General features: G+C 38.3%; 1 protein-coding gene across 3 annotated transcripts in view; it reads right to left on the bottom strand.

The window, feature by feature from the left end:
* The window catches only part of LOC134612390 (uncharacterized), a 66,344-nt gene that overhangs the window by 34,209 nt on the left and 7,872 nt on the right, over nt 1-24,263 (bottom strand). For all 3 annotated transcript variants that reach the window (XM_063456738.1, XM_063456737.1, XM_063456739.1), the window contains 5 exons: nt 19,465-21,969; nt 14,069-14,263; nt 4,703-4,870; nt 2,594-2,695; nt 1,318-1,428 (listed from right to left, as the gene is read on the bottom strand). In XM_063456738.1, coding sequence (XP_063312808.1) covers nt 1,318-1,428; nt 2,594-2,695; nt 4,703-4,870; nt 14,069-14,263; nt 19,465-21,969 — 3,081 coding nt within the window. The remainder of the gene's footprint in view (nt 1-1,317; nt 1,429-2,593; nt 2,696-4,702; nt 4,871-14,068; nt 14,264-19,464; nt 21,970-24,263) is intronic.

Raw genomic sequence — 24,263 nt, 5'->3', positions numbered from 1 at the left:
AATATGGGGGGCATTGATATAGTCAGGTACAAATGAAACAATTTCATTGCATTTGCACAGTCTGCAAGCCACAATACACAATATAATAAATTGTATGTGTTTGTTTTTGGTGAGGATCAGAAACAAATTAGAATTAATTTTGGAAGAAATAGATGTTATAATGACAATGTGACAATTGTACAAATGCAACAATCTAAAAGGCGTCTTTTTGACATCTGTGGGTTTATTCACTAACCTCGGAACTGTAGCAAATTCAAATCCAAATTTTAAAATTATGGTTAAAATAACTGATCACGAAACAAATTCTCCAACACAGCTAAAATCACAGAATAGCTATTTTATTTAGAATTTTGTAATTTAATTTTATTTTGGTATGATTTGGAGTTAAATGAATATCCCTGTTACTATTATTAAACTTATCTGACCATGCATATCCACTTTTGTCATGTATAAATCACCGAGTACTTTCTTCTAAGATATAACCTTTGCCAACCACAAGTAGAGGACACATTCATGAATCTAATTTAGGGTAGTATTCATTAGCTGAACTTGTTATACTAAAAATAATATGGACTTTATGCAAACTAAATATAAATAAGCACATTTCATACATTTAAATAGGGTTTGTTTAGGTATATTGTATGCGGCTTTTATACAAATATGACTTAATGAAATTAAAAAGAAATTGCTCAGAACCGACCTGACAGTGAAATAATTAATAGTAGGATTATAGTAGACATTCACCTGATTAGGAGATTGCTCAACAATGCCCCTAAGTATATTACTTCTATTTACACTGCCCATAGAAAAGGTAAACGCGTGGGATCATTGCACAGTGAACCACGCTCCCCTCCCACTTCCGATTAGTAGGGTTATGTTAAGCTATGGTAGAATAGCCAGCCCCAATAGCAATTCTGTATGACGGGTATCTATAGATAGATGTATTTTTCCGTATTCCCAGGATCATCTTATGTCAGGAGACTTTTTATTCATGGAAGAGCTGACCCTTCATCTAACAATTTCATTGGAGAAACTCTTGGGTGATAGACCACGAACATCGCTGATAGAATCTAGCTTACCCCACTCCGTTTGTGAGATATATTGAACTGTGATAAGTTAGAAATTGTTTTTTTAAAAAAAAGTAAATAAATTGTTTTGTGAAATCTTTACTAGGGTATAGAACATCTTTCTCACTTTAGTACATAAGCTCAAGATACTGGAGTGGTTCATCACACATTCGTTCATCTCCCCAAAGATATATTGAAATCAATCAAAATATATTTTACCATAAATGTTTAAAGAGTGATGTAGGCTTACCTTGTCTTGCGAGAGTCGCTGCTTCCGAGTGGGGGATGCTAGTGACATCCGTTCCATTAACAGCCATTACTATATCTCCAACCTGAAGGCCGGCTTCTTCAGCAGGTCCATCTACCGGACGATAGAAGCTGATATTAATTCCAATGAAAAAGTAGATGTTAAATACTTGAGGACCAATAATTTACCAGGCATGCCATGATTTAATAAATCACAGAGTCACTGATCGTTACAGGGTTTAAAATCAACTAATTATGTAAAGAAACAATTTGAAAAACAATTGATTTAAAAAAAAAAAAAAAAAGAGTTGCCAACTAACAATGCAGCTCTGGATAAAATAAATATATTTAGTCATCATTGCCCACTACTAATTTAGGCCTCAATTTAATATTGCTGAATAAGTTTTTCAAATGATTTAATGTTTTTGGATAAACCTTCAAAATTATTTAATTTTATGAATTTGTTTTTTAATTTTGTAAGTTTTTCATATAGTTGTTTTTACATTTTAAAAATATTATCGATATTAATGTGAGGCCTTAGTCCTGTGATTAAGCATAGGGTCCATCATCAGGATCCACTCAGATGCTTATAAGATGATTAAAGTGCCAGGCCACAGGTAGGTCGGGTTACAAGAGTCAGTTTCAGAAAGAGATGCAACTACCATGAAGCCTATAAAAATCTTCTTTGCAACTTTATACAACTTTTCAGATCTCAACACTTTAATCTCCCGCCCGTGCCTTTTACCAGTCGTGACACCTGACCAAAAATAATTTAATTACGTTTGCTAACATTAGAAGACATACTTGGAATATAAAATATATACCATTCAAGATTTGAATAACCTTTATTTTAAATATAGGCACACAAATACACACTCACAAAATGGGCACTCAAAGCACCTTAATCTCTAAAACATAAGGTAGTGGTGATGACTCAAATAGTCATTGGATATTCCCCCCCATAGCGGGTACCAAGCCACTGCTGACTGGCTCCCTCAGCAACAATACCAAGTCCTCAAATGTGTCTAATAAGGAAGAGTGAGCTTTTACATTGAGAGTACAATTTTGGATGGCATTGCTAACATAATGAGTTTGATAATATTGTATCAGCCAAACCACAGTGGAGGAGGCAGACTTTGGGTGCAGATAAATGGTTTGACACAATATAGGGAGAGAGCATTCAAGGACTCCTGGAACAATAAACATTATAACTAGCCGTAGTGGCTATGATGCTAGTTTACCCCTTTAAACGATATCTATGAAGAATAAATGATACTTACTTGTATCCACTTCAGTAACAAGAATAGGTTTCGAAAACTGGATACGGAAGCCCCAAGGGTAGTCTCCTGTACCCTTTGTAATTCTCACTGTCCGTTCACGAACTGTTTAACAGAAAAGCAGCGCATTTATTACTGAATTTCAGCCCAGGGAAAATTACCAGACAGACGGCTTTCTGCGTTGCCTTTTACGAGGATCTCAAATGCATGACAATTCCAGGGATTTATTCAAAGAAAGCGTAAGCAGAAGCCATAATATGACAAAAGGTGCACAAGTATGTCTTACATTCTTTAAGGAAGAATTCTGTAGCCAATTATTTCTAATGTCTCTATAATCTAAACACAAACATGCACAATGTGGTGCTGTAAACGTTTGTTAATGTGCTTTTTATGCTGAGACATGGGTTTACATTGTTGTTTTACATAATGATATCCAATAAAGAATTGTTTAGTAATTTTACATTAAAGGACCACTATAGCATTAGGCAGACAAAACTGTCCCGCTGTCCCACTATAGGTCCAACACTTACACTTATACTTACATCTTGCCAGTGCTGAGGACCCTGGGCACTTGTCGAGGAACCGAATGAGCATACTCAAAGAGCACAACATTTTTATTAGTTGCACTATTTGCCTTTCTTTGGTGGTATAAATAAGTATGCGATCTTTGTATAGATATATATTTGCTATACTAGATACATTTGTAGAAATATGTCAGTCCAGACAATTCTTTCAGTTACAGATAATATGTAGTCTAGGGAGACCTCTAGTGGTACATTTCTATATAACAGTGACTCCTGATGTTAAAGCCATCAGAGGTTATTCATAAGTTGTTCCATAGAAATAACTTGTATCACATCTGTAATAGGTTTTTTTTTTTCTTAAATGTTATCTTTAGTCCAATATTTTCCCCGTATGACAATAAACGTTTTATTTTTCAGGCAGCTTGCGTGAGAATCTTTTTATATTTGATATTCCACTGAAGTTCCCATCCATGTCTCCTATTGTGATTACACACGCCATGTGTTATATTTTACATACTTTTCATTTGTTTATCTCTTTTGTGTAGCCTTTGTTCCCGTAGTTGCTGCTAATTGTCTCACATTCCTGTACTTTCTATAGTAAAAAACTCACAGTAGAAAGACGACTCCAAGAGACTAGTTACTATATAGCATTTTAGAATGGTGCAAATCATTGCACTGGGGCAGCAATGCATAACAAATCTATTATATATCAAAGTGAGGAATTATTATTTTTTTTGTGCTAATTTCTGCAATACATTTTGCTTAAAGGGACACTCCAGGCACCCAGACCACTTCTGCTCATTGAAGTGGTCTGGGTGCCAACTCCCACTACCCTTAACCCTGCAAGTGTAATTATTTCAGTTTTTCATAAACTGCAATAATTACCTTGCAGGGTTAACTCCACCTCTAGTGGCTGTCTACTAGACAGCCACTAGAGGTCACTTCCTGGGTTCTAGCACAGGAAACCTGTGCTAGAGCGTCGCTGGACGTCCTCACGCTGTGTGAGGACCTCCAGCGTTGCTCAAAACCCCATAGGAAAGCATTGAAATGATTTTTCAATGCTTTCCTATGGGGAGACGTAATGCGCATGCGCGGCATTTCCGCGCATGCGCATTAGGTCTCGCCCACCGGCCGACGCAATCACTGGGAGGAGCGTCGCGGAGGCGGAGACAGCGGCGAGGGACATTGCCGCTGTCCCAGGTAAGTGACTGAAGGGGTTTTCACCCCTTCAGTAACCGGGGATTCGGGGGTGGGAGGGAGAGGGACCCTCCAGTGCCAGAAAAACGGATCGTTTCCCTTTAATAAAGTGTAAATATTTGAAAATTCACCGTGAACTCAAAGAAAATTTATTTTTAAGGCAATATAGCCAAGTTAGAACATTTTTCCATTTGGACTGTTTGTCCTCAAAATCTAAATTTTCCTAGAATTCACACTTTAGAATAACCTAGTGCAAAGGGAAATATGGACTAGGGACTTTGTAGCACTATAATTAATGCAAAATATAGTGTGTTGCTATGGTACTTTGTACATTAATTTACGTTTTCAATGAAACCCCTGAATTAATAATGTTTAGAAATAAACAACTTACTTGCAACTGATCTAGACCTTTTACTGAGACATCTTGGACTATTTTCCGAACCAGCGTCATCACCTCTGAAAATCCACGCAGCCGAGTGAAAGCTCTCGGTATATAAACCTTTATCCTTGTTTTCAGCTCGAACTCCAGTCTCTGCAGAACGAGATTCTTCAGAGTTTCCTATGTACATACATAACACAAAGTAAGAAAAGAGCAAATAATGGAAAGAAAACAGTATGCACTCAATAAGATAAACTTACACTTTAACAAAAAATGAAAAAATGGAACCCCAAAAGGCCCCTAATTGGGAGAGTAGTGGTGAAAAGGGAGTCCCTGCCTTTAATAATCCTAGGGATATAGGGGAATAAAATAGACAGGAAGAAAAGACAGGGTACAAGGATTAGATGTGTAATAGCACATACAAATCCTACCAACTACTAAACAGGGAGATAACCAAACCCAAAGTGGTTGGTATGAATTCCTCCAAGCTGCAAAGTGTAAAGGTATAAGTAGGTAGAGGAAGGAGTAAAGGGTAAGGGTGGAGGAACACCTCCAGGGGGGGGGAGGGGGGGGAGGGGGAAAAAAACACAAAAATTCCCACAATCAAAACCCCCCAAGCCCCAATCCCAGTAAAGAACCTACTGTCTGAGAGAGGTCCTAACCCTATTGTACCTCGGCACAGTGAACTCCACAAGTGCCTACCTGTTACCCTTCTGTCTCCCTGGCTAGGTAACTAAAATTACAAATCAACTTAAATTAAACTAATCCATAAGTGCTACCTCAGTGAACAAACTGACCAAAATAAAATAAAAAATAAATGAAAACTCGACGCGCGTTTCAGCGTGCTAACACGCCGTCGTCAGGAGTAATGAACCTTTGCATGGCTTTCTGCTCGTTTATATAGGGGTTGTAACAATTAACTTGTAACAGTTTGCTGGTGTGTATCCAGTAACGGCAAGGAGGGGAAGAAATTTCAGAGATTCTTTGGTCCAGAGTCACCTGGCACCAAGAAAAAGAGGCACCAATAACTACTTACCGAAAGGCTCATATAGGTGCGGGCACTGTAGCGCATGTGAGTTTATGGAAAGAAAGTCCAAGGAATTTACTGATAGCAGCAATACAGAGGTTTTCCCTGTTCGATCATTCTTTAACTGTAGAACGGAGGGCGTGATTTATTTACTAACCTGTTCATGTGGTATCAAATATGTGGGGAAAACCTTTAGAGCTTTTAAACTGCGGATCAGGGAACACATTAACTCAGTTAGGAGACCGTTAGAAACTCCTATATCCCGCCACCTTAGAATACACCATCAAAATTCCTCTAAAAAATTGAGGTTTATGGGAATTGAGCACATCCCTCAGACCCAAAGAAAAGGTGATTGGGATACGAAACTTAAACAGCGTGAGTCCTTTTGGATTTACAGACTGAAGACCCTTTCCCCTGCTGGACTAAATGAAGGCTTTTCATTTACCGCTTTTCTATGATTATGACTACTCTTCGAGATGTAATATATAATTAGGGACATCCCTCATAAGTCCTGTGTATATAGTAAATAAGTTGGACACTTGTATATAGTCACTGTTCAAGTAAATGTATATATCACCCTTTGCATGCTCTGCGTATTAAGGTATCCAGTGTGAGATTTAACAATGGGACTATTAATCTGGACATTTTGTATGTCTCTTCTGGATTTATCAGGTTTATTTGTTATGCTGCTAAATAGGGAGAACAATAGAGATGTATGTAACTCTCAATATTCCTTCATAGCAGCTCCCCCCTTTATACTCTCATCACTGGGTCTCTCGTTTTTATGTTTCTGGTTTTTGTTTGGGTATGTTAGGAATACTTGTTATACAGCTTTGTTTATTATAGGACCCTATGTATTGATATCTTAGCAATACATTACTATGACATTGTGGCAATAGGACCATTATTCCTGGCTTAATAGCCAGAGGTAGGTCTGATAGACTTATGACCCACCTATTATGTGCCAAACTCCCCTTCAGAGTATTATGATGGGCGGCTCTGGACACATAGAATGCGGTGGGCCCCTTTAAGTATGCCAGTCCGAGTCACCGGAGGGTTCCTACGTAAACTGTATGCTGCATGAGGGGCTGGGTTTGGAAAATTCAATGACGTCAAGATTGACGCGATCTAAACCACTCCCCCCCCATATCCCCACGTGGGTATTACCCAATTGAATAGCGTTCTGATAGACTTATGACCCACCTATTATGTGCCAAACTCCCCTTCAGAGTATTATGATGGGCGGCTCTGGACACATAGAATGCGGTGGGCCCCTTTAAGTATGCCAGTCCGAGTCACCGGAGGGTTCCTACGTAAACTGTATGCTGCATGAGGGGCTGGGTTTGGAAAATTCAATGACGTCAAGATTGACGCGATCTAAACCACTCCCCCCCCATATCCCCACGTGGGTATTACCCAATTGAATAGCGTTCGCCTGCGGTCACATGGTCCAAGCAGTAACCCAATCACGGACTGTGTGGGCTGCGTTGTGACCAATCAGTGAACCGCAGACGGAAGGGTACTACCCAATCGAACGGAGTCTGCCTGTGGTCATATGGTCCAAACAGCAGCCCAATCACAGACTGTGTGGGCTGCTTTGTGACCAATCAGCGAACCACAGGAGACGGAATGGGGATACACACGCTGGATACACACCAGCAAACTGTTACAAGTTAATTGTTACAACCCCTATATAAACGAGCAGAAAGCCATGCAAAGGTTCATTACTCCTGACGACGGCGTGTTAGCACGCTGAAACGCGCGTCGAGTTTTCATTTATTTTTTATTTTATTTTGGTCAGTTTGTTCACTGAGGTAGCACTTATGGATTAGTTTAATTTAAGTTGATTTGTAATTTTAGTTACCTAGCCAGGGAGACAGAAGGGTAACAGGTAGGCACTTGTGGAGTTCACTGTGCCGAGGTACAATAGGGTTAGGACCTCTCTCAGACAGTAGGTTCTTTACTGGGATTGGGGCTTGGGGGGTTTTGACTGTGGGAATTTTTGTGTTTTTTTCCCCCTCCCCCCCCTCCCCCCCCCTGGAGGTGTTCCTCCACCCTTACCCTTTACTCCTTCCTCTACCTACTTATACCTTTACACTTTGCAGCTTGGAGGAATTCATACCAACCACTTTGGGTTTGGTTATCTCCCTGTTTAGTAGTTGGTAGGATTTGTATGTGCTATTACACATCTAATCCTTGTACCCTGTCTTTTCTTCCTGTCTATTTTATTCCCCTATATCCCTAGGATTATTAAAGGCAGGGACTCCCTTTTCACCACTACTCTCCCAATTAGGGGCCTTTTGGGGTTCCATTTTTTCATTTTTTGTTATTTATCAATTGTGGGTTATTCCCCAGCAGGGAGGAGGTAGTAGGGCTTTTTTCATTTTTCTTCTGTAAAACTTACACTTTATTTTCTTTTGCTATATGAGTAATTATACTGTTTTATATAACAAAGTTTATATATGTTATTATTATTATTTCTAAAGCACCAACAAATTCCGTAGCGCTGTACAATGGGTGAATTAACAGACACTTGTTTTTAACCAGACCAGTTAGACGCACTTAGGGGTTTGAGGGCAGGGCCGTATTAAGAGCCCATTGGGCTTGGTGCTGACAATTATGATGGGTCTAACTACAGAATCTTATGGACAGAAAAAACTAAAACAGTTATACCTCCCAAGTGTCATGTGTTTGGTGGAGGTGGTGCTGGAGGGAAACTCACAGGATCTAGCTATCAGAAAACACATATCCTATGCTAATCTCTCACTTATATCTTTCAAGTAAATCCATATCCAGGGCCGTCTTTAACGCAGGGCAAACGAGGCAGCTGTCCCAGGCCCAGTTGCTGCTGGGGTGGCCCAGAGCAGCTGCCCTGTGGGCCCCACGATTTTTTACAGCCCCATGGACCATGTGGTTTGGCTGCACAGAGCCGCACCGGCCCGCACACTAAGGAGGCCCCCGGATGGCCCATGCACTAACGGCCACCCGGTGGGCATGTGTCAGCAGGGGCCCGGTTGGGCGCTGTGGCGCTTACACAGTGCAACCGTGCCACTTCCTGTTCGGCAGCCGGCTGGGAGGAAGTGAATGCCATGCGTCACTTCCTCCCACCGGAGATCACAGCCACGCGGGAGGAGAAAGGCAGGGAGGAGGGGAGTTCCAGAGGAGAACTCCCAACTGCCTCAGCCTTCCACCGGACCCCAGGTAAGCAGGATTTGAATTGTTTTTAATATATGCATGTTCTTTTTCTTTCTTTCTCCTCACTCTGAATATGCTGGGTCTTTGTTAATTACGGATACACTGCCTACACGTATATTTTTTCACTCCTTATAGTCACTTTTTTCTACACTATCGACCAAGCACATCCTTTATTGAGGACATAGATCTTTTGCTACCATTATAGATCTTTATTACACAATCACGTTTTGCATACAATACAGAATTGTATAGCGATCATATTTATATTAGTATCTTAGCAACGAGCCACACGTCATCACGCCTCACTACGGCTAGTCACGTGATCGCGGTATTCACTTCCGGGTACACACGAAGAGAATCAAGGGTTTCTTCACTTCTGGTGAGTACACTTATGTATTTCTTATATATATAACTTTTGAATGTTGGTACATTGACCTTGAGAAAGACCTGTCACTCGAATGGGTCGAAACGTCGGTTATTTTTTCAATGTAATACCTTCTTTAATAAATCCTCCTATTTTCATTTGTAAAGCCCTGAGAGTGCATCTCTTCATTTTTTGTTTATATATCTCTTCAATGTGGGATTGCACCCAGGCAAAAATCAATTGCTGTCTGAGAAAGGGTGAGTGACAAGTTCTTTATTTTTATATGTCGCTATATATATACCTATATATAAATAAAAATAATGAAAAAAAATTATATACATATATATATATATATATATATACATATATAGATATATACACACACACATATATATATATATATATATATATATATATATATATATATATAATAATTCTACGTATACATTTATGTAATAAAATTTCATAATTAGGTCATTTTATTGATTGCAATTTGCGGGACCTGCCTGACAACCCAGACCAAAAGTCCAGGGAATTTAATTTGCTAGCACTATATTTAACCCTGTAACTTTCCAAGACACCATAAAACCTGTACATAGGGGAAGACTTCGCTGAACACAAATATTAGTGTTTTAAAACAGTAAAATGTATTACAACTACGATATTGTCAGTAAAAGTGTCATTTGTTTGCATTTTTCACACACAAATGGCACTTACACAGACAATATAATTGTTGTGATACATTTTACCATTTTGAAACACTAATATTTGTGTTCAGCGAAGTCTCTCAAGTATAACAGTACCCCTCATGTACAGGTTTTAAGTGTTTTCAAAAGTTACAGAGTCAAATATAAGGCTTGCATTCAGTTTTTTCACATTGAAATTCACCAGGTTGGTTTTGTTGCCTTTGAGACTGTATGGTAGCCCAGGAATGAAAATTACCCCCATGATGGCATACCATTTGCAAAAGTAAACAACCCAGGGTATTGCAAATCGGGTATGTCCAGTCTTGTTTAGTAGCCACTTAGTCACAAACACTGGCCAAAATTGGCGTTCAAATTAGTTTTTTGCATTTTTCACACACAAACAAATATCAACACTAACTTAATTAGTAATTCTCATTCCTGGGTTACCATACGGTCTCACAGGCAACGTAACCAATCTGAAAAATGTAACACGCTATATTTGACTCTGTAATTTCCCAAAACACCATAAAACCTGTACATAGGGGGTACTGTTTTACACGTGAGACATTGCTGAATACAAATATGTGTATTTTTTGCAGTAAAAGCAAACAGTATTATGACACTCACAGTTAGAATGTCACGTAGAACTCATTTAAAAAAAAATCTTATTTTTTCCCATTTTTATATTTTATTCATATTAAATTATGTTTTATACCTAAATATTTGATGTTAAATAAAAGCCCTGTTTCCCCTGAATAAAATGATGTATAATAAGTGTGGGTGCACATAATATGAAAGAGGCGAATTATGCCTGAACAGACATATAGCGCAAATTCAAGTTTTTGTTTACGTTTTGTTTTGATCACATGTACATTTGGCTCAGTCCTTAGGGGTTAAGGAAAGAAAAAACATAAAAAATGTTGGCACGCATGTTAAAGGTCTACAACTATGAACAAGCTGAGAGGAGAAGGTAATATCAGAAAAGTAGATGGCGAAGAAGCATTGGAAGAGGTTAGAAATGGACCACAACGCAAAAGAGTCATGAAGACCTTGGTGAAGAGGTGGAAAAAGGTGTGTGTGGTCAACAGTTTTACCAGCAGAAGATAGTTGGTGCTATATAAGTAATATTACTACTATACTACTACGACTTTTTATTAAGCAACAATACAGCAAGCTGTCATTCACAAAATAATTAGCTATAAGACATTAACAGCTGTAATATAAGTAACTGGACACAATCCTCTTATTGTCAAAGATTTGAGGCAATGCAAAGTATATGGTGGGGTAACTCGCAGCACTCCAGGAAGTAAACTATTGCCTACAACGCGCTATGCAGTACAACAGAGCGAACAGCATCAAATGCAAAATATCGTGGAATAAAAATAAATAAAAATTAATCACATTTTCTATTAATTGAAAACATAGTAAGCTCATACAATGTCACATTATTATTATATTATATAGTTACATGAAATTTTACAGTATGGCATGAATAAATTATTATTATTATATATAGACATAAAAACTAAATATAATGCTAGCATTTCACAATTTTATTTTTTTGACAAAGAGGTTAACAAAAAAAAAAAAAAAAGCCAAATCCTTCAAATCATTTTGATGCCTGTAAATATTTGTCTACTTTACTGAAGACAGATCAGATTGACAAAACACATACATACAGTTATTACCTGGCCTTTTATCCTGAAAAGAAGATTTATCCATTAGAACATAGTCATACTACCTAATGATCTGAAGAGATATATGTATCAGATACCAGCTGCATTTATTTTACTTTAACAGTCTGCTTTATTATGTCGTATGAATCATCAGCATGAAAAAACTGTGTTAATAAACAGATGGTTACATAATCTGCAAAATTCTTTGAAGTAGCCAAACCTACATGTCACATCTTCCTGTAAGTGTATCATTTTCAACCATTAGCAAAAGAAAACCCCAAAACAGAGACATGTTTGTGTTGTTTATTTGTGACATATTTATCAGGCCAAATTTATGGCATTCGCTTACAGTGACTTAAACAGATTTTTTTCTGGGGGGAAGGGAGCTGATATACTGTACCCACTGCTAAACTGTACGAAAATCTGTTTTGAAATCACAATATATGGCAGTGGTAGGCAAATTTAGGCACAACATCAAGGGAGATGTAATCCATCTGGAATGCCGAAGGTTTCCTAATCACGATATATGGTATAGAAGCCTTCTTCATGGCAAAGCTATCCATAAAAATTTTGGAAATTTACAATAAGCACAAAGTCAGATTTATTTTTGTCAAAATAGTCACATTTGAAAAATGATCCAGGTCAGCTATATTTTTCTCTTAGCTATTTTGGCCTCAGAGTTTTTAAAATAATTGTCTTGGAATTGGCAGAAAATCACACATTGGTGAACAATGCAGTGAGTGCTGATTTCCAAAACAAAACTTTGTGCCTGTGGAAGTTTCAGAAAACATTTCCCTTAGTATAATAGATATAGCTTTTTCTTCTTGGTGAAGTAGACATTCAGGACATTTCCTTTATTCATTGAGCATGAGGCAGTGGGGCTGACAACCAATTTGCCCACTGCAAGCCAAAATAATCAATTTCAGCATGTCCAATTTCCCAGGTTGTTTTCCTACTACTATACAGAGCTATTTGCTAAAGTGAGGATGCAAAATAAGTCCAACGTGAATTTGACCAGTTTTATTCACTAAAGTCTTTCAGATTGCATTCTGATTGCAAAATCTGGGCATTGTTGATGGAATTCAGCAATTTCCGGATTGTGTAAATCAGGTCCCGAACAGTCGTAAATTCGTTCGGGATTTCATTCGTACTGAACACCACCGGATAGCTGAAATCTGGATCAGATGAATTAAACTTAAAGGCTTCAATTCCAGGTCAAGATTAAAAAAGAAAAGAAAATTTGAACTATTCGTTTACTGGCAGTGCTAGCAGCCAGGGAGCAAATAGTCAAAAACCCACTGTGGTGTAAGGGTAATTACGTACACGCTAAACAGCAATTGTTAACTGGCCGCCATATAAAAAAAAAAAAGAAAAAAAATATGATATAAATAAAAATTCTATTGGGGTCCATATTACCATAATGGTGGTATTGTACCGCTACACACTGATCAGCCACAACATTAAAAATTTGTTGTTCCAGCATATTCCACAGATGCTCAATCGGATGGAGGTCACGTTCCTCACTCCTGAACAATTTTTGCAGTGTGGCAGGGTGCATTATGCTGCTGAAAAATGCCACTGACATCAGGGAACTGCATTGCCATGAAGGGGTGTATGTGGTCTGCAACAATCTTTAGGTAGGTTGTACGTGTCAAGGTAATATTGACATGATTGCCTGCCTTCTTCCCATAGTGCATCCTGCTGCCATCTCTTCCGCAGGTAAATGACACACATTCACCCGGCTATCCACCTGACCTTTATAAAACGTGATTCCTTAGACCAGGCAATCTTCTTCCATTGCTCCATGATCTAGTTCTGATGCTCACGTCCCCATGGAAGGTGCTTTAAGCAGTGGACAAGTATCATCATGGGCACTCTGACCGGTCTGCAGCTAAACGGCAAACTGCAATGCACGGTTTGTTCTGACACCTTTCTGTTATGGCCAGCATTATGTTTTTCAGCAATCTGCGCTACATTAGCTCTTCTCTGTGATCGGACCAGACAGGCAAGCCTTCAGTCCCCACATGTATTAATAAGCTTTGGGTGTGCATGACCTTGATGCCGGTTCACTGGTTATCCTTCCTTGTACCACTTTTAATAGGCAATAGCCACTACTGGGAGAACCTTAAAAGACTTGCCATTTTAGAGATGCTCTGGCCCAGTCATCTAGCCATCACTATTTGGCCTTTGTCACTTACCCATCACAACACATGACATTCAAAAACTGACTGCCTTATATATCCCACCCCTTGATGATAATGATATAACCAATGTCTCTCACTTCATCTGTCCGTGGTTTTAATGTTGTGACTGATCAGTGGGTGCCCCCCATGGATGATTGGAAGGATGGAAGAAGGATAGAATAAGCACTCCTACTGCCGTGTAGTTGAGACAATATGTGAACATTGATATACAAATACAGATACTAACCGGATTCCTCAGTGAGAATACTAGTCAATGAGCTACCTCCAGCAGAATTGTAATTTTTGGTTTCTTTAAATTGCTTTCTTTTCTTTGCCCAGCGATCTGACGTTTCCTCCTGCATACTCCCACTGTCTCTTGTTTCTTTCAGAACTGTATCCATGGGCAGTTTTAAATGTTTGCTGGCTATTTCTGATCTTTTATCTAAATTAGAAGATAAATATATTATCACAAAGATGTTTATCTCCTTGTGTAATTAAATAACTACTTGAATACACATATCGTTTGTCTGATGTACAAAACATTAATTTATTAGAATTACATAGATATATTAAATAATACAGTAATACAAATTTGTACAGATATTCACTAAAAGGTGACTTATTGGTAGTTCAAAGTGAATTATTTTTTTTTATACAATCCCCCCTAAAGGGGGGAGTAAGACACAAAACTTAAAGAAACAATATAAAAAAAGTATAATAACAAAATAAATATAATAATTAAAACAATGAGCTGCTCCTCTCTCAGCCCCTATCCTACCCCACAAACCCTCTCTTTCACACTACACACATACACAATGCACCCTTACACATACACAGAAACACACAGAGCATCCCTACACACACACACACACATGCACAGAAACATGCAATGCATCCCTACTAACACACAGACACACCGAAACATACAATGCATCCTACACTCACACAGAAACACACAATGCTTTGCTTACACACACAGAAACACATGATGCATCCATTACACACACACACAATGCATCCCTTACACACACACTGCATCCCATACATACAAAAACACACAATGCATCCCTTACTCACACACACTGCTTCTCTCACACACGCACAGAAACAAAATGCATCTTTTACAAACACAGACTCACACAATGCATCCCTTACACTCACACACCCAGAAACACACAATGCATTCCTTACACACAAACACACACTGTATCCCCTATACACACACACACTACATCCTTTACACAAATTGGTATCCCCATACACTACATTCCATATGAACATACACACAACACATCCCCTACACTCATACACTCCACTCCCTGTGAGCAAACTCGTGGGTGGGCCATGTAGGTGGACTTATGGGATGGCCTTGGAAGCATACTCACGTTCAGGCCCTGGGGCCCAGACATTGAGCTGTGTAAAGGGCCCCAAAAAATAGAGCTTCCTGTTCGTTGATTTTTGTGAGCACTGTTACAAACAGCCTCCAGAGAGCATGTTCTACACCACACCAGTGGAGCCAGACTGCAGCCTGAGCCCATCATCATCCTCTTGTCCTCATCTGGTGGTAAGTAGGCAATCCAGTATATTATTAGTAGCACTAATCTCTAATTTACCTCACATTAAAGGGACACTGTAGTCACCAGAACTACTACAGCTTAATGTAGCGGTTCTGGTGCCTATAGCTTGTTCCTGCAGGCCTGTTAATGCCTGCAGTGACAGGCTATAGGCACCAGAACCACTAGACATGTGCAATTTATTTCGGTCCGAATTTAAATTCAGATGAATTTTGGCAACCCTACCCGAATTGCTGAAGTGCCGAATTTCAGAAGTGTTGAACCGAATTCCCAAAGTGCCGAACCTAACTGCCAAAGTGCAGAATTTTGGAAGTGCCGAAGTGCTTTGGATTTCTGAAAAGTGGCAAAACAGGAGAGGGAGGAAAAATTAAGGGAATGATGACAGGAATCCAACCCTAGCCCTAATCCTAGCCCTAACCCTAGCCCTAACCCTACCCATAACCCTAGTAAGGTTAGGGTTAGGGGTAGAGTTGGGGTTAGGGGTAAGGTAAGGATTAGGGTAGTAGTAAGGTTAGGGCTAGGGTTAGGACTAGAGTTAGGGGTAGGGTTGGGGATAGGGTTAGGGCTAGGTTTAAGGGTAGGGTTAGGGGTATGGTTAGCGGTAGGGTTAGGGCTAGGGAATTGCCGAAGTCCCAAAGTGCTGAAGTCCAAAAGTGGCGAATTGCCAAAGTTCTGAATTTCGGAAGTGCCGAACCGAAGTGCCGAATTCCCGAATTGCCTAAGTCCCGAATTTCGGATTGCCGAACTGAAGTGCCTAAATGCTGAATTTAGGAAGTGCCAAATTCGGAAATGCTGAAGTGCCGATTTTCGGAAGTGCCGAATTCCCGAAATTAGAAAGTGCCGAACCGAACCAAATTTTTACCCATGCACATCCCTAATGTAAACACACTGTATTTTGAGATAAAAGACATTGTATGCAGCACTGGCATTGTCCCATATGGCAGATCATATGGGGGGTGCATTGTGATGTCACCTGGTGGGCAGAGCATATGGGGGATGGCAAATGTTTGTTTGCCTAGGGCAGCAAAAATCCTGGCACTGGCCCTGGCAGAAACCTCCTGTATGTGACTTCAATTTACAGAGCAGGATATAAAAACGTATAAAGTAATTATAAAATCATTAACATCCCATTGAAAATTGAAATTGATGCAGGCTGTGTGAGTCACAGCCAGGGGAGGTGTGGCTAAGGCTGCATAAACAGAAACAAAGTGATTTAACTCCTAAATGGCAGAGAATTAAGCAGTGAGACAGCAGGAGCATTATCCATACACCAAATCTGATACATTAAGCTAAAGTTGTTTTGGTGACTATAGTGTCCCTTTAACCTCCAGAGAATTATCTTTGCAATGTTGCCAAATTATGAAGATGGTAATTGGTGCTGTTCAATTTAGCAAAATGTTCAATTGTTTGGGGTAGTGGGTAACCCCAACACCCCAACTGCCAAATGCACAGATCCAGCAATAAAAATTGGAATTGTTAATAGTTATTGCAATTTAATTTAGACTAACTAAAACATTACCAGACAATGCTGCTCTCAAACATTTCAAGTGAGCCTTACTATGCAGTATGTTCGTGTTTTCACTCGTGTTTTTAATGCACACTGTAGCTTAACATTTTGTTACATATATGTGTGTTAGGTTTATTTCAAAATCCTGCCTGTCTGTTATTGGTAGATTATGTTTTCACCAGTTTATCTCTTAGTTGAGTTGGTGGGTTCTTGGTGGCCAGAATCTTACCATTCTGATCAACAGGGCCACCCTAAGAAATGTCAAGTCTTATGGCAAGAAATAATTGTAGGGCCCTATTTTAAATGATCGGTTAATATCATTATGGTTTTTTTTTTTTGTTTAGTTTTTTTAATAAAAAAACTAAGTTAAGCAGCCAGACTTACACTGACTCACTTGTTATGAGCAGGGCAAGACTGAGACAAAAATTTGGCCTGGTCATTTACAAGCATGCCACCCCCAATGTGAGCATGTTAGTTCAATGCGGTTCCAGGGCAACCTGTGTGCAAAGTCTTACTAAAGAGCCCTCAAATGGGAAAACCCCTGGTATTTATTTTGGACAGGACAAGTGAATTTAATGATACAGTTGCGCTGTGTTTTCTGGTGGCTTGTATGTGGTGTCTCCATAAATGGGAGGAGAAAAGGGCCAGAAAGTATGTAGTGAGTGTGTATGTATAGTGGACAATGTGTGGGTGTGTATAGGAGCGGATGTGTGTATAGGGGATACAGTTTGTGCTTGTAGAAGATGTCATGTGTCTGGACGTTAGTGTGTGTAAGAGTGTAGGAAGTGTGTATGTGTAGAGACTGCAGATAGTATGTGTGTATAGGGAACCCAGTGTGTGTAGGGGATCAGGGGATGTAAGTGTGTATATGTAAAGTGGATGTAATAGGTGTGTGTGTGTGTGTGTGTGTGTGACTGTGTGGGTGGGACTGGGGCTGTGTTGTGGGGAGTGAGATAAAGACTTAAAGAAGTGTGTGTCTGATGAGGGGGTGGAGAAATGTAATACTTTTTATTAATTTTTATCATGCATGACCCTAGTCGTTCAGTGGTGAGAGATCCTAGCCTGCATCTTTGACAAGTGCAGACTGAATGCATGTCTCTATGAGTTCTGGCAATGTGTAGTATTAGATAGTTGTTATGGTATCCCACATCAATGGCCAGACCTTATGGTTATGGTATCCCACATCAATGGCCAGACCTTGGGGAGGGTACACATAATCTAAAGTTTTGCTGGGCTGGTGAGGGTGATATTTGATCTCTTCAAAAGTCCTTTGATCTCCTTGTGTCAACCTTGGTCCATGGTCGTCACAGCCTACTTGGAATTTGCCTGGTTTGCCCAATGGCCAATCTGGGGTTGGTTATGTAATTGTAAATATAAGCCTAAAATAGTCAAAGTGGAAATAGCTCCAGTTTTTAGCTATTTTTTCCAGCTTCATTATTTTAATCTAAAATTCTATATACCTCACAGTTCAGTGAATAAACCCCAGCCATTAACTGAAGGAAACACTGACTAAACATCTCACTATTAATATCTCATCCATTTTCTATATTTCATATAAGTTATATGATTTAAACTATATATTTCAATACTTGCTAAATTGCATCTCTATTGTTAATTTAAAATGTCATCCAATAACTCATCTCACCATAGGTTGACCGATATTGTCATATTTCTTCAAATAACATTTAATCACAGATTATTATATATTTATAAACCAGTTCATATTAATTTGCTATATCTAGATCCATCCATATGGGAATATTCATTATGACAAATTTACTACATGGTCCCCTTATCTATCACACCTCTGTTTCGACAACAGCCTCCACCCTTTCAAGATATCTACTACATGGCTCACCTTCCCAAATATCCTAAACAGATAACCTTTCACATGCCATAATTCCTCTGCACAGACTCAAAGGTAATCTTAACTAGAGGCAGGATTTAATCACGTATAATCCCATACCCTTAACATCCGATACCCCGTAACATTGATGCAGCCATATAGATAAAGAATTAAAATAATTGAAGGATTTAAGAGTTCATTGCTGGACAATACCTTGAGGATTTCTACAAATGTGCCTGGGACCCTAGTGCTTCAGTTCTGGAGCAAGAACAGGAGGTGTGTACCTATGTTATGCCCCACTGCACCTTAGCAGCCTGGTTGTCTTAAGGAAACAACAAAAGACCTTGTTTTCTGGACTTGGTATTTAGACAATTCTTTTTTTTTTTTTAGCTTCTTATAACAAATCAGAGACTTCTATGAAAGTCTTTGTGGTGGGGTTTGTAAACTAATGGGCCTGGGACACAAATAATTTGTCAAGGGCCTTTGTGTAAAGACACATATGAAATTTCTTAGAAACATAGAAACATAGAATGTGACGGCAGATAAGAACCATTCGGCCCACATTACTGTCTTGCCATATTTCTAAGATTCCCTTTAAAATAACTTTTGGAAATTTAACTTTTGGTATTACAATAATTAGGTGGAACATGTCTCCCACTATTTTAACTAACAAGTAGTTGAACTTGTTTTTTCCATCCTTCCTTGCTTACATTTACCTGTCTTACAAGTCTTCTTCCTAGGACTTCCTGGTTTTTCTTGGGCTATATCTTTAGACTCCGAATTCTTTCGACTATATTCTTCAGAATCTGATTTGACCAAACGTGAATTCTGGTATGTCATTGATTCAAAAGAAGTTCCTGGCATTGCACTGTCAGAGCTATTTCGTGGAGATGTATCTTGTTGAAAATTGTCAGACATGTCATTGCTTTCTTCCCGTTCAGAACATATGCCTTCATTTGCTCTTATACTTGCAACATCTGCCTCATTACATTGCTTTTCTATTGATAAAAATGGATCAAATGTTTCAGATGTTTGGGAAGAAATATGCTTGAATGTGTATGGGTTCTGATCTTCAAAAGAACTGTTCAGTTTTAAATCTAGCTCTTGTTCTTCTACATCTGGTACTGGTGTAAGCACAGAGTCTCGAAGTATAATGCAGGATTGCTTAGAATCTTTTAGGAGCTCTCTTTGTGCTCTAGAAGCAATAGCTTCACTAAGAGCTTGACTATCACCTTGAATTAATAGCCTTTGCTCAAGGTCACCTGTTACAACTGTAACAACTGAGCCTTTTCGTTTTCTGGTGGGTATATCAGAGTCTGTGGAACCTGATTGACATACGTCTTTTTTGAGTTCTATGTTATGTAAAGGCTCAGAAGGTGTTTCGTTATGGTTACTTTTCTCAAAAACATGTTCCTTCGAAGTACTTCGAGATGGTGGTGTAACTTGAATCAAAAACCCTTTATTTAGTGATTCAGGATAGTCTGTATGATTGTCACTATCCAGAATTTCTTCATCAAAGCCACTCTCTGCAAAATCAATCTGTTCGAAAGTATGTTGCATTAAATCCTCAAAGTCCTCATCCTCGTCAACTGTTTTATCAACAGTGTCTAAATATAGGGGATATGGAGAGCATGTATCTGATTTTATGTCCTCAGTAAGTATATTACCATCAGGGTGATTTTCTGTAGAAGGAACATCATCAATAAAAGTATCAGTTTCTACAGATTGTAAACCAGTTTTCATATAATCTGATTTAGAAAACAGGTGGTCATTTGGAATTCCAACAGTGCTTGAAAATGGTGAAGAGCTTAATGATCTTTCCAGTTCAACTGTAGGAAAATATCTATGCCTCCTGTCCAAGTTAGCATTTGAAGGACCAAATAACTCTGGGCATACTGTAGACATAAATGGATGGTCTTCTGTGTCAAAAAAAGATTCTCTAAAATGATTGTAGGCTCTATATGGATCATAGAACATTTCTGGCACAGTTCTTCTTCGTAGGACTTTGGCATCAAAACAACAATCACTTTTGCTCTTGTGGCAGAATCTAGATGCACCTAGCTTTAGTTCTTGTTTGGAAATAAATGGAAATGTATTTATCTTGGCTTTATCTGACTGACTTGTTCTCTGAGAACATTCGGCACATTTTTTCATATACTGTAAACAAAGGCCCTCATCAACTTCAGCTGTAGTTTCAGGTATGCAATATTCATCATTTGCTTGATCGTGATTCTCTAACTCCCACCAACAAGGTGATATAGATGGCAATGAATATGACTCTTTCACAGAATCTTCAAAAAGTAAGGCCTCATCAACTGGAGTTGGATCGATACATTTTTCTTTTTCATCTGCAAACTCTTCAGGGGGAGGTACATCTAAATACCACTCTGGAGATACAGATCTTGCAAATTGTTTGTTCCTTTCATGCACACTAAAGTCAGATACAGGGTAAGAGTTGCATGATCCTTCTCGAGATACATAGTCAGTTGTATTTTGTGCACAGTCGACTTGAAAATCATCTTTCTGATTGTGAACTTTACCAGCTTCTATGTGAAATATCAAATTATTGTTAATGGTTTTACATTTTACTTCAATTCCTTCTCCTATAATCTCCAATTTGACCAGTGGTCTTTCAGACCTCTTCTTTTTAGTCATTGAACGGATTTTATCCTTGCCAGGTCTATAGCCAGCAAAATCCCACCTACAATCCCCACTTTGCTGACTTTGTTGATGCTGCCTGTCGTGGTAACTACGACTTTTTGTTAGAGTTTTTTTGTTTGTTATTAGAATCTGGGTCCGGCTTCTTGGACACTGTCTGTTTTTTATTGTAAAGTTCATATGTATGCAGTTAGCTTTCACCTGTGTAGCAATTTCTTCAACACTTTCATCAAGATTCTGAGGCAGTTCAGATTTCTCTCCCGTGGGCAAAGTGGAATTATCGGTTACATCTACATTTTGTGTCATGTTTACTGCTGAAGCTGATTTCCCACCCTCGGTTTCATCTTCAACCCTACACACCTCTTCTTGATCACCTTCTTCACATGTTAGTAATTCTGTCTGAATTCCAGTTGAGTCTTTACATGAATTTATTTCACCATCCGTTCCTTGATCTGTCTCAGAACTCCACTTTTTGAAAACAGGCTTTGGGCTTTCTTTTGATTCTGCATTGTTTCGTTTAGTAAACACTTTCTGGCATCTACAAACATATAGTGGCTGTTCACCTGAAAAGAATATAAAATAAATTATACGTGCGTCAATATCAGATTTCTGAGAAAATTAAGAAAAAGTATCATTACTAATTACATCTATTGTTGTAGCAAGTGATGACGTCACATGTTAGGAACAAAACAGTTATTAAGAGCACATATCACCATCTAGGCTAGTCACTAAACCATGAACTTCGCAAGGAAATTACAAATATTGGCCAAAATACTATACTAACCATTTCCAAGTCAACTATGCTCTCAGTTTGGCTCTTTCAGGTTGAAAGGGACATTATATTCACCGAAACAACTTTCGCCTAATGAAGCAGTTTCTATGTATAGATCAATCTCTGCCATTTAGGAGTTAAATCACTTTAGTTTCTGTTTATGTAGCCCTACCCTCACCTCCCCTGGCTATGACTGACACAGTCTGCATAAAAAACAAAATGGTTTCATTTTCCATCGGATGTAACTTACTATAAAGGTAATGTAACTTACTGCTCTGTAATTGAACTTTAATTACTTTTAGGAGGCTTCTGCGGGGTCTAAACTACTATTTACAGAGCAGGGAACAAGAAATTATAAATTAAACAGAATTTGCAATAAAAGACGTTCAACCCTTTAGTAATCAGACCGCTTTTCAATTTTCTTACCGTTTGGGACCAGGGCTGTTTTTACATTTCTGCGGTGTTGTGTTTAGCTGTAATTTTCCTCTTACTCATTTACTGTACCAACACATTATATACCATGTTTCTCGCCATTAACTGGTCTTTCTAAAGATACCATTATTTTCATTATATCAAATAATTTACTTTTTTAAAACTTTTTATTTACTATAAAAAAATATAAAATATGATGAAAATTTTTTTAAAAATCCACACTTGTTCTAACCCCGAAAATCTGTTGCGCATCTAAAACTGCCAAAAAACACCGGTCCTAAATAGTTAACATGTACTTAGCTTTTTTTGGAAAGTTATAAGGCTATAAGTACAAGTAGCACTTTTCTATTTCCTAAACCATTTTTTTTCCTCATTATTACCTTTAAAACTCAAAGTTAACATTGTAACACTGATATCTGTCAGGAATCCCTGAATAACCTTTCACATGTATATATATTTTAAAAGAAGACAACCTACGGTATTAAACTTGGGATATTTTGACTCTTTTCATGCTCTTTTTATGTAAAAATTTTACCACCAATCTATGCCAAATAAAAAAAATAATTGGTGATTTTTTTTGACACACAGAGCAATTTAAGAATACATGTATGGAGAACTTTAAGGGTTACTGCCACACAACACCCCAATATGCGTTCAGCAACATCTCCTGAGTACAGTGAAACACCCCATGTATAGGTGTGTCGGGTTCTCTGGGGACTAAAATACCTTATTTGGAGGGTGTGCATTCCAGTTTTAGAACTTGGAATTTTCACAACTGGTCATCACCCATATCCTATTTGGGACATTTCTGAAGACGGCCAATGTAATTTACCCCCATCAAACCATATTTTTTGAAAAGTAGACAACCCAGGGTATTCAATATGAGGTATGTCCAGTCCTTTGTAGTAGCCACTTAGTTACAAACACTGACCAAAGTTAGCATTTATATTTGTTTGTGTGTTAAAAATGCAAAAACTTTGGCCAGTGTTTGTGACCAAGTGGCCACTAAAAAAGACTGGACATACACCATTTGCAATACCTTGGGTTGTCTTCTTTTGCAAATGGTATGCCATCATGGGGGTAATTTTCATTCCTGAGCTACCATACACCCTCAAAGGCTACTTAAACAATCTGGCAAATTTCACTTTTAAAAAATGGCCTACTATTATACTCGGTAAACTTCACAAATATTAGTGTTTCAAAACAGTAAAATGTATTACAACAATATCATCAATGAGTGCCGTTTCTGTGTGAAAAATGCAAAAAACGTCACTTCACTGACAATATCATCGCTGTCAACACTAATATTTGTGTTCATCAAAGACTACTAAGTAAAACAGTACCCCCAATGTACAGGTTTTAGGGTGTCTTGGAAAGTTACAGGGTTAAATATAGTGCTAACAAATAAAATTCTCTGGAGTTTTGTCCTTGGTTATCAGGCCAGTCCCCCAAATTGCAATCAATACAATTACTTAATTATGTAAAAATATTACATAAATTTGCACGTAGAATTTAAATATATATACATATTTATATATTTGAAGTCTACGTCTATATTTATGAAATTATGTATATGGACATATGTATATTTCGTATTCTTTTTATTTATATATACATAGATATATATATATATATATATAATTTTATTCTAAG

Source organism: Pelobates fuscus, chromosome 5 (assembly GCF_036172605.1).
Source record: "Pelobates fuscus isolate aPelFus1 chromosome 5, aPelFus1.pri, whole genome shotgun sequence".
Lineage (NCBI taxonomy): Eukaryota > Metazoa > Chordata > Amphibia > Anura > Pelobatidae > Pelobates > Pelobates fuscus.
The sequence above is the reverse complement of the archived record's forward strand: the minus strand, read 5'-3'. Positions and strand labels throughout refer to the sequence as shown.